The sequence below is a fragment of the Bradysia coprophila genome, chromosome II (assembly GCF_014529535.1).
Source record: "Bradysia coprophila strain Holo2 chromosome II, BU_Bcop_v1, whole genome shotgun sequence".
In the NCBI taxonomy this organism is placed as follows: Eukaryota; Metazoa; Arthropoda; class Insecta; order Diptera; family Sciaridae; genus Bradysia; species Bradysia coprophila.
This window is the reverse complement of record NC_050735.1, coordinates 2,195,214-2,208,242: the sequence shown is the minus strand read 5'-3', so window position 1 is coordinate 2,208,242 and position 13,029 is coordinate 2,195,214. Positions and strand designations below refer to the sequence as shown.

At 36.4% G+C, this 13,029-nt stretch overlaps 1 protein-coding gene across 1 annotated transcript; it reads left to right on the top strand.

Moving 5' to 3' along the window:
- Positions 1–9,475: 9,475 nt before the first annotated feature.
- LOC119085829 lies at positions 9,476–13,027 on the top strand. Its single transcript, XM_037196333.1, has 3 exons — positions 9,476–9,709; positions 11,637–12,120; positions 12,184–13,027. Exons 2-3 carry the CDS (start codon positions 11,667–11,669, stop codon positions 13,011–13,013), a joined length of 1,284 nt encoding a protein of 427 aa, XP_037052228.1. The 5' UTR covers positions 9,476–9,709; positions 11,637–11,666; the 3' UTR covers positions 13,014–13,027.
- The last annotated feature ends 2 nt before the right edge of the window (positions 13,028–13,029 follow it).

The window sequence follows — 13,029 nt, the reverse complement described above, 5'->3', positions numbered from 1 at the left end:
TACTTTCGCTGAAGTATCCATCACACAATATTTTTAAGCATAATTGCCCAGGACAATTAACGGAGGCCCTTAAGTTACTGAAACAGTCTGCAAAAAATATATAATTTATTTAAGCTCTGAGAATTAGTTACATTTAAAGCTTAGATTTCATTCCATAAACGTATCAACTAAATGGTTTCTGTTGTATCTCTCATCACACCCTTTAACATAGCCACAACATCCATCGTTACAAATGCTCTGACAAATCTTGCCTCATCTCGAATGTGATAATGCTAACCATTTAACGTTCAATTTCTCCTATCGCTATCATTTAATTCAACAGCATAAGCATTCGGTAATACTCCCATACATTCTATCGATTTTCATTTCGATGAAAAATAATTTATGAAAGAATATTTACTTGAATGGCGGTCTAATACTTCCTTTCATCGACAGAAAACCTAAATTGAGATAAATGTATTTTCTGCAAACTACATTCAACCGGAAAACTTTTTCTCATGAAATCAACACCCAGAAAATTGCAATATATTTTCGTCGGTTTTTCCTGTGTGTGTGTGTGTGTGTGTGTGTGAGTTTGTGTGTGGATGTAGCGTCGAACGGAATCGAATGGAATATACGGTATAAATTGTACAACAAAAGTTCCTCCGGTTTCGACGGGTTCTGCGGGTGGAGGATGGCTTTACATAATTTCGATTCCGATAATATATGTATGCACCATATTGCATCGTACATTCGGTATGTTGTTTTGTTATGGTTTGCATCAAAATTTGCACTCTTGCATTATCATACAAAATGTTCGAAGTTCAATATCGTAAAGTAAGCATTGCACATTGCTGAGTGAAAAGTGACATATCATGTTTTCTTAAATTGAAAATTTTATTCTTCTTTATATTAGATTTATGGCAGAGAAAAATGTTGTGGCATATTTACCTAACTCATTTATATGAAATGGTTCGTTACAAGATAAGGATTCTCTTGTGTGTGTGTAAACGAATTTTTTAACTTCTTTCTCAAAAGCAGTCTTGAACGAGAACGCCTTAAATCGAATAGAATACTGTTGAGAGCTATGGTGTATTTAAATGTAGAAAGTTTCTTCGTTTTGGACAATCACTTAGAACTTAAATATGCATAGTGTCATAAACGAACGACGTCCCTGAAGGGGTGTCTTGCGGACTACAAGTAGATTTTGACTTTTGTATACTGTTTTGGTTGATACTATTGAAACCTCACTAACAGCCTTTTTTTTTGGTCAATAACAAGTTCAGGCTCATTACCTAATCACGCCTCTAAGTATGTAAATCCTTACCGAGAAAAGTTAGACGCATGACTGATATCTCGCCTTAATGTAGGCTAGTCATAAGGTACTCAACTTTATCATATTTGGGTTACGCACTACGAGTCATTCAGTGTGTACATCATTACAGCTACAAAACACACTACAACTACCCAAATGATGGAGGAGAAATTTACCATTACTACTCGTTAAAAAAACCTTCAAATCAATGACTGACATGGAAATCAGGGTCTACTGGCTACCAAAAGGCGCTCCTGTGAAATGTAGGAGAGGACGCTTAAAGTGAAGAAAATGCTCCAAAAGGCTCAATTGAAACGCGACAATATAGAAAATTCAATAAAATTACAAAAGTCCCACTTGCGATTATCCAAGCCACCTCCGGGCCTGACGAGAATCGATCCTGCAACATTTTGGTGGAACACCAGCACGTATCTATTCCGTTTTGGATAATCTTAGAAATGTTCCTTTATCGAGAAATCGCGACTGAAACTCAACATTACCGACATAATTTACCAATTAAGGACAATGACAACACATCGCTATGAAACGTCTATCACTTTTCCTGGTTCAAATTTCTGTTCTTTGTTCAGCATTTGTGAAGTTAATTTTTATTTTCTTAAACAATCCTTTTTTAATACTCATAAAACCCCGTTCTTATTTACACACCAGCTCAGACTTGAAAGCTTATCTCCATAAAATTAAATGAAAATTCACCATTAACTTGGTATACGATATTCCAAATTCCATAAAAATATAATATGTGACTGAATAAGCTATACGCTCTAGCACCCACGGGATAAGGTCTTTTCGAGGGATATAATAAATTTTATTAAATATGTGCGAAAAGTTTCGGTTAGCGTTCATAGTAAAAACTATTTCTCGTCATGCTATTTGATGGCAAGATGATGCAGCTACGTCCTCTAAAAATTTATCTCAGAGTATTTTTCACATTCTCACCTTGTCGACATTGAGCGATGAAGGAAATTTGTTGTATCGTTACAAAGTGATAAAATAAGTATTTAGGGTAAGTGCAGAGAGCTCTTTTGCCAAGCGAACCAAGCAATTTAATTTGTCCTATGGAGAGAGGTTGGTTCAGATGATATTGTTCAGCTTAACAAAAGATAGAGAAACTTACTATTATTTGCATACGCCCTACTCAAATTTGAATAGTATTTACTAAATCAAGAACTTGAGAAACTGAGTCCCATTTTCGTTTGTACTCTGGTGATACCTCAATGAAATTGTGCTTTGGGAAGAAAAGTTGACTGGCACTTTATTTGATGCTTGGAAACACACCTTTCCCTTTCCCATTCCATTTCTTAACGCGGCTGGACTTTCAAACCATATATGAAGGAATGATATATGCGACTTGAGACAAAAGAACCTGTATTAGTAACACTGGTTTTGAGTCAATATTGGATGCAGACGCGCTACATCGTCTCATACAATTTTGGCATACAACTGATTCAAAATCAGTGTTGCATATCGTGTCATACATTTCTCTCCTTCATATATGTTTCAAACGTACTTGAAGATGGTTTCATCATCAGCTATTACCTTGGATTTGTAAACTTTTAGAAACTGCGAAAGATTTTTAGCAAAATTTATGTTAAAGTTATTGAAGTAATAGATTCAGTTTATATAGCGACACACTTGCAGATATTAAATGATTCAGGGATTGCACATTACAGCCCTGACGTCTTGAGCTTAAGTACAAATACAATAATTGACAAAGAGCTTAGAAAGAAACTTTCAAAATGTGCACAATGTTACATTAAAATTATATCGGGTAAGAGAACATTTGCAGCCATGGTAAATATTTTAAAGGATGTTGAGTAAGTGCGAATACCGAGTATAGTTGATTTTTCAACAGTACCTTCCTGTTTAATAATAATCTGTTCCTCACTTTTTTGTCTTTTTTCGCGCACATACAAAACAGAGTCATAATCGTTTAACATATCTGGAGGTCGGAGATAATATAATGTGATATTCAGCTATCTACATATAGCCTTCATACGGTTTACAAGAATGTTATTATAACATGTGAATAATTCAGTCCAATATTACACATACCTATAGCAATGTGAAGATGACACCAGATACTCCTTCCTGGTTTTTGTAGATGGAAATTTTTGAATTCCAAAAAAAATGTAATGTGTTGTTTGCACAACACGTTTATTGCGTTTTTGCGAGAGAAATGATCATAAAATCTCGCTTTTCTTAAAAAAAAAGGGGGCGGGAAACGGCACCGGAATAGAATTACGAGGCATAAAAACCAAAATGTTACTCAAAAAAGTGAGGTACAAGGTATAGTGAACTTTACTTCACGGCGGCCAAACTTTACCTCAAGCCTTTGAGTAATAGTAGATTACATACTTGTGCGGAAAATTGTTATTTTGAAGAGTGTGAAGTTTGTATGCTGAGCCGAAGGCGAAGTATACAACCACACGAGTCAAAACAACGATTTCCGCACAATTATGTAGTTTATTTTACCTCTTAAGTGCAGCGAAAGTGAATTTTTCTTTTACGGCCCCCTGCGAAAAATGAACTTTCGCAGCACATAGGAGGTAAAAGACCTGTACTTGGCAATGGGACAAAGGATGCAAATGGTACGTCTTTTGTCAAATTTACTGATCCGAGGCTAAACCAATTGCTGAACGATGGCGAGAGACCATGTTCGAATAGCCAAAGTATTGTAAAGTGGCTATTTGCACCATTTGCATATTTACAATTCGATTGTATTTACAGTGAAGTCTATATTTCGTCGTCCATATTACAAACAAAATAAACTCAAACAATGTAACCGGATTGCTCAATACTAAAAAGAATCCATTGTTTTCAACACAAGAAATTAAATCGGTCAGATGAACTGCAATTGACCGTTGCCATAAAGCTTACATAATGTCATCGATTTTTGTTCAATTTTCACAGCTTTATCAGGCTTCTACACACTCAGACGTAATGGCGACATTATATGAATTTTTATGCAATGTCAAGTCAAGTAACTGCACACTACACTAGCAGCACCAACAATATAATACTTTTTGCGAATAAATATATTTGATGTGTGTATTGTCCCTATGAAATTGATGAGCCAGAAAAACACGATTTATGTAAGCACTAAGTTCTTTTATAGGTTGACAAGCTGATGGTAAACATTTGCTGTATGCAATTATCAGTTATCTTCCAAATTCAATGTTAGGTATCACGCCAGTCGAATGTCAACCAGGCAGGAGAAGTATAGGCAAACCAAAATCAAAGACCTTCTAATGAATTTAGCCTCTTCGTTAAATCTACTGCTCCTGCTAAGTTAACTTTACGCTTCCGTCTGGATGTGTCGATGAGTTTTATAAGTTTGTGCCATCAAAATCTACTGGCCATGCCCTCGAAAATACCAGTTTTAGACAGCTTACTTTCTTGAATTTTCTCGAAATTTGGCCCTTGAAACTTGGCACTAGTTTTAGAGCTTGGCCACACTTTTAGAACTTTCTCCTAGTCTCAAACTTGACATTTGTCTCAGAACTTTGTCCTACTTTTAGAACTTTGCTCTACTTTTAGAACTTGGCTTCTTTTAGAACTTGGCCCTACATTTAGAACTTGGCTTTCATTAGAACTTGGCCCTACTTTTAGCACATGACTCTACTTCTAGAACTTGGCTCTACTTTTATTTGAACTTGGCTATGATTTTAGAACTTGACTATACTTTTAGAACTTGGCCCTAGTCTTAGAACTTGGTCCTAGTCTCAGAACTTTGCCCTACTTTTAGAACTTGGTCCTAGTCTCAGAACTTTGCCATACTTTTAGAACTTTGCCATACTTGTAGAACTCGGCACTACTTTTAGAACTTGGCTTCTTTTAGAATTTGACTCTACTCTTAGAACTTGGCTATATATTTTCAGAACTTGGACCTATTTTTAGAACTTGGCACTAGTCTTAGAACTTGACCCTAGCCATTTCTCTCTTCTGTCCAACGCACTATGAAAGGCACAGACACACATTTTTTTAACGGTCAAAATACACCTTTTTTTGTTGTTTGTCTCATTGACAATTAAGGTAGGTATTTTATTCTAAAGCTTGAGTCAAACATTCGCCAAAATTCACGTTTCTGAATGAAATTAAATGTATGTTCTGGTTAGAAGAAACAAACAAGTTGAGTGTAGTGAGCTTTTGATCGATTGCATACAGTTGTTCAACAACGTTGAAAGCTCACATAATTATGAGAAACAAATTGTTTGAAGTCAGGAAAACTTTTGGAAATCTCAGTGATTTTATTCGCAAATATTAGACCTTGTATTTATGATAATTTACTATATTAAAATATTCGCACACATACGGTACCCGACCCCATATCCAATGTGCCGTTTCTGTAAATACGCATTTCGTACAAACAGTTTCATTCTTAATTGCTACTCGCTAGGTCCAATTAGACATACCTAAGGATTTGATTACCCAAGAAAACATGAGTCTCGTATACTTTTTGTTTAATTCCACAGTCGTAATACCAGCGTAGTTTAATATACGGATAAAATACATCAAATCAGCAATTTCGTTTGATGTGACAACTTCGTCTGAGTCATGATATTTGCTGAAAGTTGCTTATCACATTTTATTAAATTGCGAATAAAGTTTCTTTTACTCTCTTTGGTAAGAAACGTTTCTTCGTGTTTTTTTTTTGAAAAAGTTTCAATGCACGAAAGTAGAATGGGACACGGCTATAATGTTATGTGGCAAACATCACGGTATACTCTCAAAGTCTCAAAAATGTGTGCGAAAAAAAACAGCTCTGTTAAACAAAAATATTATTCAACACATGCACATCAGAAGCATAACTGGGAAAGCTGATGTGTGTTGTATGCTGTCGTAAAAAGGGCTTTTATTTGATGTTTGTGTTGATAAGCAATTTAATTTTGTTTTATTAAAAGTTTAGCTAAAGTTTGCTGTTAAAAATCCGTTTTTTGCTGATTTGATGTACGAACAGTACGAATAATAATTACAAACATAACGTATGAGCGCATAAGCGTACAACATAGCGTCTCTTGATTTTCAGTTGATGTACATGATTATGAGAATAAAAAAAAATGTTCACCATTCAAACGCGCTTCACTGAAGCCAGAATTTTAATTAAAAATATTTTTGGCTTGTCAATCTCTGATAATTTAAGCCGAAATCCAATTTCATTTGGAGTGTGGTTATACTCTCGGCACTGAACTATTTATTTAAAATAAATTCAAAGGAATTGTATTTATACCTACAACAAAAGCACGCAATGTTTCGAGCATGCTTCAGAAGGGAATTGTACTATTACTATCAAATAACATGGATTACTGTAAAAAGGGAACTAGCCAACAAACGGGTAGTTTGTAAATCTAGTTTACTTTACTAGTGAGGTAATGTGGCCTTTCCCTCACTAGTGAAGACCCTTTCCCTCGCTCAGCCCGAGGGACTTTTACTCATCGTGATACGAGATATCAAATTACTTCACTGGTATAGTAATGTACTATTACTCAATAACGTGAGGTAAAGTTCATTTTACTTGACGGTGGCGGAACTTTACCTCTTGTGCGAAATTTACCGAACCGATGCGAACCAGAGGTTGGTAAACACTTCAGAATCTATTTATATCATTTGTCACATAGGGCGCTCCATTTCGGATATAATTCACTTTTATGCCGTGGGCCATCATACAAAAAATGAGTTACGTGTTCACTTTCAGTATTTTTTATATGAAGATGCCGTGGGACAAACTTGAACCATCTCCGAAATGGAACACTCTATTATTGCCGATTATCAGAGAGGTGCTAATATGACAGCCGTTATATTAGCATCTCTCTGCCAAATATATGTATTTTGAATAATTTTTTTAATGTGACCTAATGTCCGTAACGATCACACTGAACGACTGGTATGCCGTACCAAAATACTATGAATTTGTGTTTATATGTCTTACTTACTATTAGGCAAAATATCAATTAATTTAATTAAATTAATTAAAATATTAATAGCACCTAACTTTCCTCAGAGAGTATTTGCATACTTCTAGGTGTGGTTTGGAAGTCACGTTAAACCAGTGGCCCAGACTGCCTTTGTTGTTGGCCTAAGAAAATTAAACAAATGGTTTGGATGTGTCAAAATGTGTATAATAATTTATTGAAGCCGATGAGTGACACACTTTTTTTTACATTCTCTTTCATTACTATAAGAATATCGAATCATCACGAGAGGTGATTTTTTTCTGTGAGAGTGGTGAGAGCTGAACTGTCTGTCTACCATACCCTGTAAACGAAACCTTGGATAAGTTCCGCTGCATGCGGCAAGGGTCACTTCCGTGAAAATGATGCTAACACTAACACGAACCAAATTTTCTCACAGTTTTGATTGATTTTGGCCGTCCAGAGGCGGTTTACACATCGTGCTGTGATGCCAGTTGGTACATAACTTACAGACAGCAATTTGTAATTTTGTTGTAAGTTTTATCATATATCTTGTTTACCATGCCAAAATAAATGTTTCAGCTGAAAGGTATGAAAAACTACTAAAATTGCCGTAAAAAGAACAGAGGGACTTTCAGAGAAAATGACAAATAGTGATAGAAAAATTAGGAAATTTTTGAAAATTTAATTTACCTAAAATAGGTATTAACACTTTACTTCCTCTTCAAAGTTCATTGAGAAGCCACATCCTACCAATTTTTTAGTGGAATAATTTATTTAATCCTAGACAGGAATTGAACCCTAGATTCCAAAACCACTTTAAACAAGGCATCAGAACAGTCGGAGCGTTTGCTGCTACTTAGCCCCGTACAACCCGTAATCCTATTTCGTCAGCAACCATAATACGTCCGTAGCCCTAATAAGCCCGGAACCCTAATACGTCTACAACCCTCTAATGCGTCTGTTACCAAAATGCAAGTCAAGTTGGGCATTGTCAAATTTACTGAAACTGTTCATTTTTAAAATTGCGCATAGCGCAATTACGAAAGCCCGTACGAAGTACCTTTCAAATAAAACCAACAATTTACGACATTATTTTAGAAACCCAAAATTTTTTGCCAACTTTCCATTGGGTATTCAATTACCTCTCAAATGAAACAAAAACTAGCAAAATCGGTTGAGATTTACTCGATTTATGTGCAAAAAGCACTTAGGGCCGAGTAGCGGCCTTAGTGCAAGGGCCCAAATTTGAAACTTTTTTTGCCATCATTCTATTCGGCATTCAATTATCTCTCAAATGAAACAAAAACTAGCAAAATCGGATGAGATTTACTCGATTTACGTGCAAAAAACACTTAGGGCCGAGTAGCGGCCTTAGTGCAAGGGCCCAAATTTGAAACTTTTTTCGCCACGTTCTTTTCGGTATTCAATTACCTTCCATAAAAAACTAAAACTAGCAAAATCGGATGAGATTTACTCGTTTTATGTGCAAAAAACACTTAGGGCCGAGTAACGACCTTAGAGCCCTCCCAACAAGCCCACGTTGCATCTTACCCAAAAACAATGTTCAGCAACAAGGTTCTACTCGTCAATACCTTTCATTTGATATATCACAAGCAGCTATTGCGTGCGTATTTCGGTAGATATCGTTGAAAGACTGAAAAACACCTATAGGGCCCTAGCTCTGGAGGGGCCGACCCTACCATGCCCATTTTCGAACTTGACCTTACTTTTGTCGATACCAATCGGGGAAAAAAAGAATTTTGAAAAAAGGTTGTGATTTACTCAAGCTAGAGGGGTCACGGACGGACGGACATTTTTTTATTGCGGATTCGTCATCTATGAACACAACCAAATGCTTTGCCCTTACTGTCTGCTTCCAATTCGACGTGTTACAAACGGCATATTAATCTTATAAGCCCCCAGTACTTCGTACGGGGCTAAAAATGGTTTTCTGGCCCCTATGGAAGTTCACCGATATATGGTAATATAGGCGCCGGAAAAAACGTTTGAAACTTGTTTATCCACCTTGATGTATAAGTTATACAGTATAACATCCGATAACATCTTTTATTCAAAAACGTGAGGTAGAAGAATTACCATTTCCATCATTTGCCCCATTGTTAAGTAATGTACTATTACCCTTTTAACTTTAAATTTTGCGCCATATTTGTACGTACGTGCTTACGACTTATTCTACTATAGTTGCATTCTGCTATCAACACTGCATATTCTCTATTTATGTCACTCTTCTCCGTCATAATAACATTTTTCCTTCAGTGCCTTCATCCAGTTCATAAAAATAATTGAGTCTTGCTATTGTTGCGACACAGTAAATGCAGATTTTGATGTTTTTACTCACTAGTGTTTATTGTTAAAAATTGAAAGTGCTGTGAACTAATGTTTGATATTACTTATACCTCAATATACATGTTTTAATAAATATCTTCCAGTAACAAGTGAATGCATTGCAAGTTCAATTCAAGTAAGTGACCCATTGAAATCTAAAAATAAATTTTTAGTTTCGTTATTTCATTCGCAAAACAGATAACTGTAGCCTTTAATGACTACTAAGCTGTTTGTTACTTCAAATGTTCATAGATTACAACCAGACAATCGGTTCTTTATACTCTAATCCACGTATACGATCGACATGAATTTCAGTTGGTGTAAACATAGAGAACATTCCGAAAGTCGAATCAATTTATTTTGTGACAAACGTTTCTCATTTTCTCTACTATTCATGCAACAACCATTTATAACAATAACAAACACATGTTTCCATTTGTTTAAAATTTACATTACGAATTACGACTCATTCTCGATCCTGAAGTTAACTGTTGCTTCGCTACTTATTTTTTGTTTTGTTGGTAGGGTAATAGTACATTACTATGCAAGGGAAGTAAAGTGATATCTCGTATCCAGATGAGAAAAAGTATCCGAGGGCGGCGGTTCGAGGTACTTTTACTCATCGTGATACGAGATATCACTTTATTTTCCGTGTGTAGTACGACGTTTTACTATGTAAAGGTTATTGCCTATACATGTAATAGCCTTATTACATCCACCAGCATAGTAAAGTAATGAACATCTTTGGCCAATCGCAGCAAAAAAAAATCTACTTCGATAAGTTTCTTATGCCTGATTTAATCATCATTCGTAGGAATTTTACCCTAGTCATGTAAAAAGATGAAAATGTGAATTTTGTTGATCCGAGGCGTAGATGAGATCAATAAGCACAAGACTTTTCATTTTTATCCCGAGTTATGTAATGGTTGAAAGTAGTGTCTGGAAGTGCCTGAAATATGAAATATGGTTTTCAGCGCAAGTTGCATGTAATCATAGATTTACTAAACCAGGAAAGTAATTTCATTTCCTTGATACGAGCTATCAAATTATTTCCCGTATGCTATCTTACTTTACGAGCGAGGTAAAGGATTTTCCCTGAGAAGGAAATGACCCTATTACTTCACTAGTAAAGTAATAGTATGTTACGTCACTGTTTGTAAATATTTGTTTAGGCAAGTGTGAGGTTGTAGGAACGAGCCGAAGGCGAGTGGAGTAATCACACGTGCCTAAACAAGCATTTATAAGCAGTGACGTAACAGTGATGTAAAGTGCTCTTTACCGTGCATAAGCATGTAAATGATTATTACATTCGTCGAAAACCGAACTCGGCTACCCCTTGGATCATCAAAAAATCATTTTCATCATTTTTCCCTTTTTGTATAAATAACTATTCCATATGTCGGGACCTAAAATAGTATGATTTTAAACAATTTTGTCGGGTGTCTGTACGATTGATTTTAAGCGAAAGTACCTAAAATTAGCCAAAAACAAATACGCAAAAAAATATTCATAAACAGTTGACGCACCAACCTCCGGACACATATCGTTGTTTCATTGATAAACGTTTTTATGAATGAAAGAACAATATGGGTTTGATGACTACTGATACATGTCCGGCGACTAAAAGAGCTAAAACGCTTTACTTAGAAACGTGAAATAGTTATTTACGTATCTAAGCAATTTCGCCAGTTGTAGTCCAAATGAAGTGAGTGGGACAAGCGAAAGTGCCTAAGATCTACGGACCACAACAGATACAAACAAAATTTATTGTCTTTGATTCACTTCTGGCCCATTGATAACGTTATCACACAACTGAAAATTGACATGATGAATCATGAATGACACGACTTAACAAACATTATCTAAAGTCTATCTAACGCCTCGAAATAATTTACGTTCACGTAAAACACATGCATATAATCACTCGAAAGATAGTGATATGAAATCATGTACACAGAAGAAAGTTAGCACGAATTTTGTGTTACCTTCAGTAGTTCAGTTCACCTCCATCTCTTGACAATGATCTCCAATATAAAATTGTGAAAATTATTTCCTTCCAATAGGTTAACGTTCAAGGAAAACCCACAGTCGCAATGAGCCTCATCTGTCCAATCTGCCAGGAAAACTTGATAAGCAAAGAATCACCGGATAATTATGTCAACAAATGCGGTCACGTTTACCACTCGAACTGCATTCTTCCATGGTGGGATCGTACTCCGGAACCGACATGTCCGCAGTGCCGTGACCCATGCAACATCGACACCATAACCAAAATTTATTTGACAGTCGACGATACAGCGATGGCGAGTGGAGACGGTAACAGATCAACAACTTCGGCGATTGCGATGGACGATCCGAAAGCGGAAGCATTGTTGCGACAAGTCAAAGAGCACATCAATCTTCAAACGTACAACCAGACTAAGGATTTGAATGATAAATTTCGTCAATTGAATTCGGAATTTTCAACGATGCTGCTGAACAACATAACACGCCTGCGAAGCAATTATGATGACAAACTGTCGGCAGTTTCCAAAGAATTGACTACAGGTAAGAGTTTATTGTGTGTCACGACTGTGTACCTACCTATTTCAATGCTATAAATCCTACTAGCTATTTCAACTGCTATGGACCACGAACGAACCGACCCCGAATCCTGCAATCTTGCCGATGTTCATTCAAAGACGAAAGTTAGAAGACAAAATAAATTTCTACATCCAGTGGCCGGTATCACTTGCCTTATCGCAGTCATTACCCTGATCATCGTCATTGTTTATTCGCATTTAATTTTGGATGCCATACACTCCAGCGCAACTTCATTAAACATTCAGAACATATCACAACGACTGGAAGTGTTGAACGACGAACTGCATCAGATCGCAAATAATTCGAGCCGTGACAACAAAAACCTTCGGTTGGCCGTGGATAGTGTTGGAAAATCTGTCGGAAACGGGGCAAAGACGCAGGACATACTGAAACGTCTCGACGATGTGAGTCATCGTGGCGACCAGCTGTTACTGGAACAGATTCAAACCGATCGACGGATTAATTTGAAACTGGAAGTGTTGGAAAATAGCATCAACATACTGAAGACGCGAATCGAGGCCGACAAAACGCCAAAATCGCAAACGAATTTCTTCGATGACCGGCAGAGTCAATTGGAAGAAAAGAATCGTGAATTGGAGGCGAAACTGGTGCATTTGAAGAATATTTTAGACAAAAGTTCGAATGCAACACCGGAAGCGTTGCGTAAAGAAATCGAAAATGATAGCCGATTGGCGTCGGAAACGGAAGATCCGAAAAGTATACGTGAAGAAGCCGTTGAACTGTGGAATAAATTGATTAATTCGGGCAGCAGTACATCGGGCGGTGTTGAAGTTTCTGTGAAAATTGTATTGATTGTCGCAAGCACCTTGACCACATTCCTTTTCCAAATGAACTGATTTTTTTTATTTGATC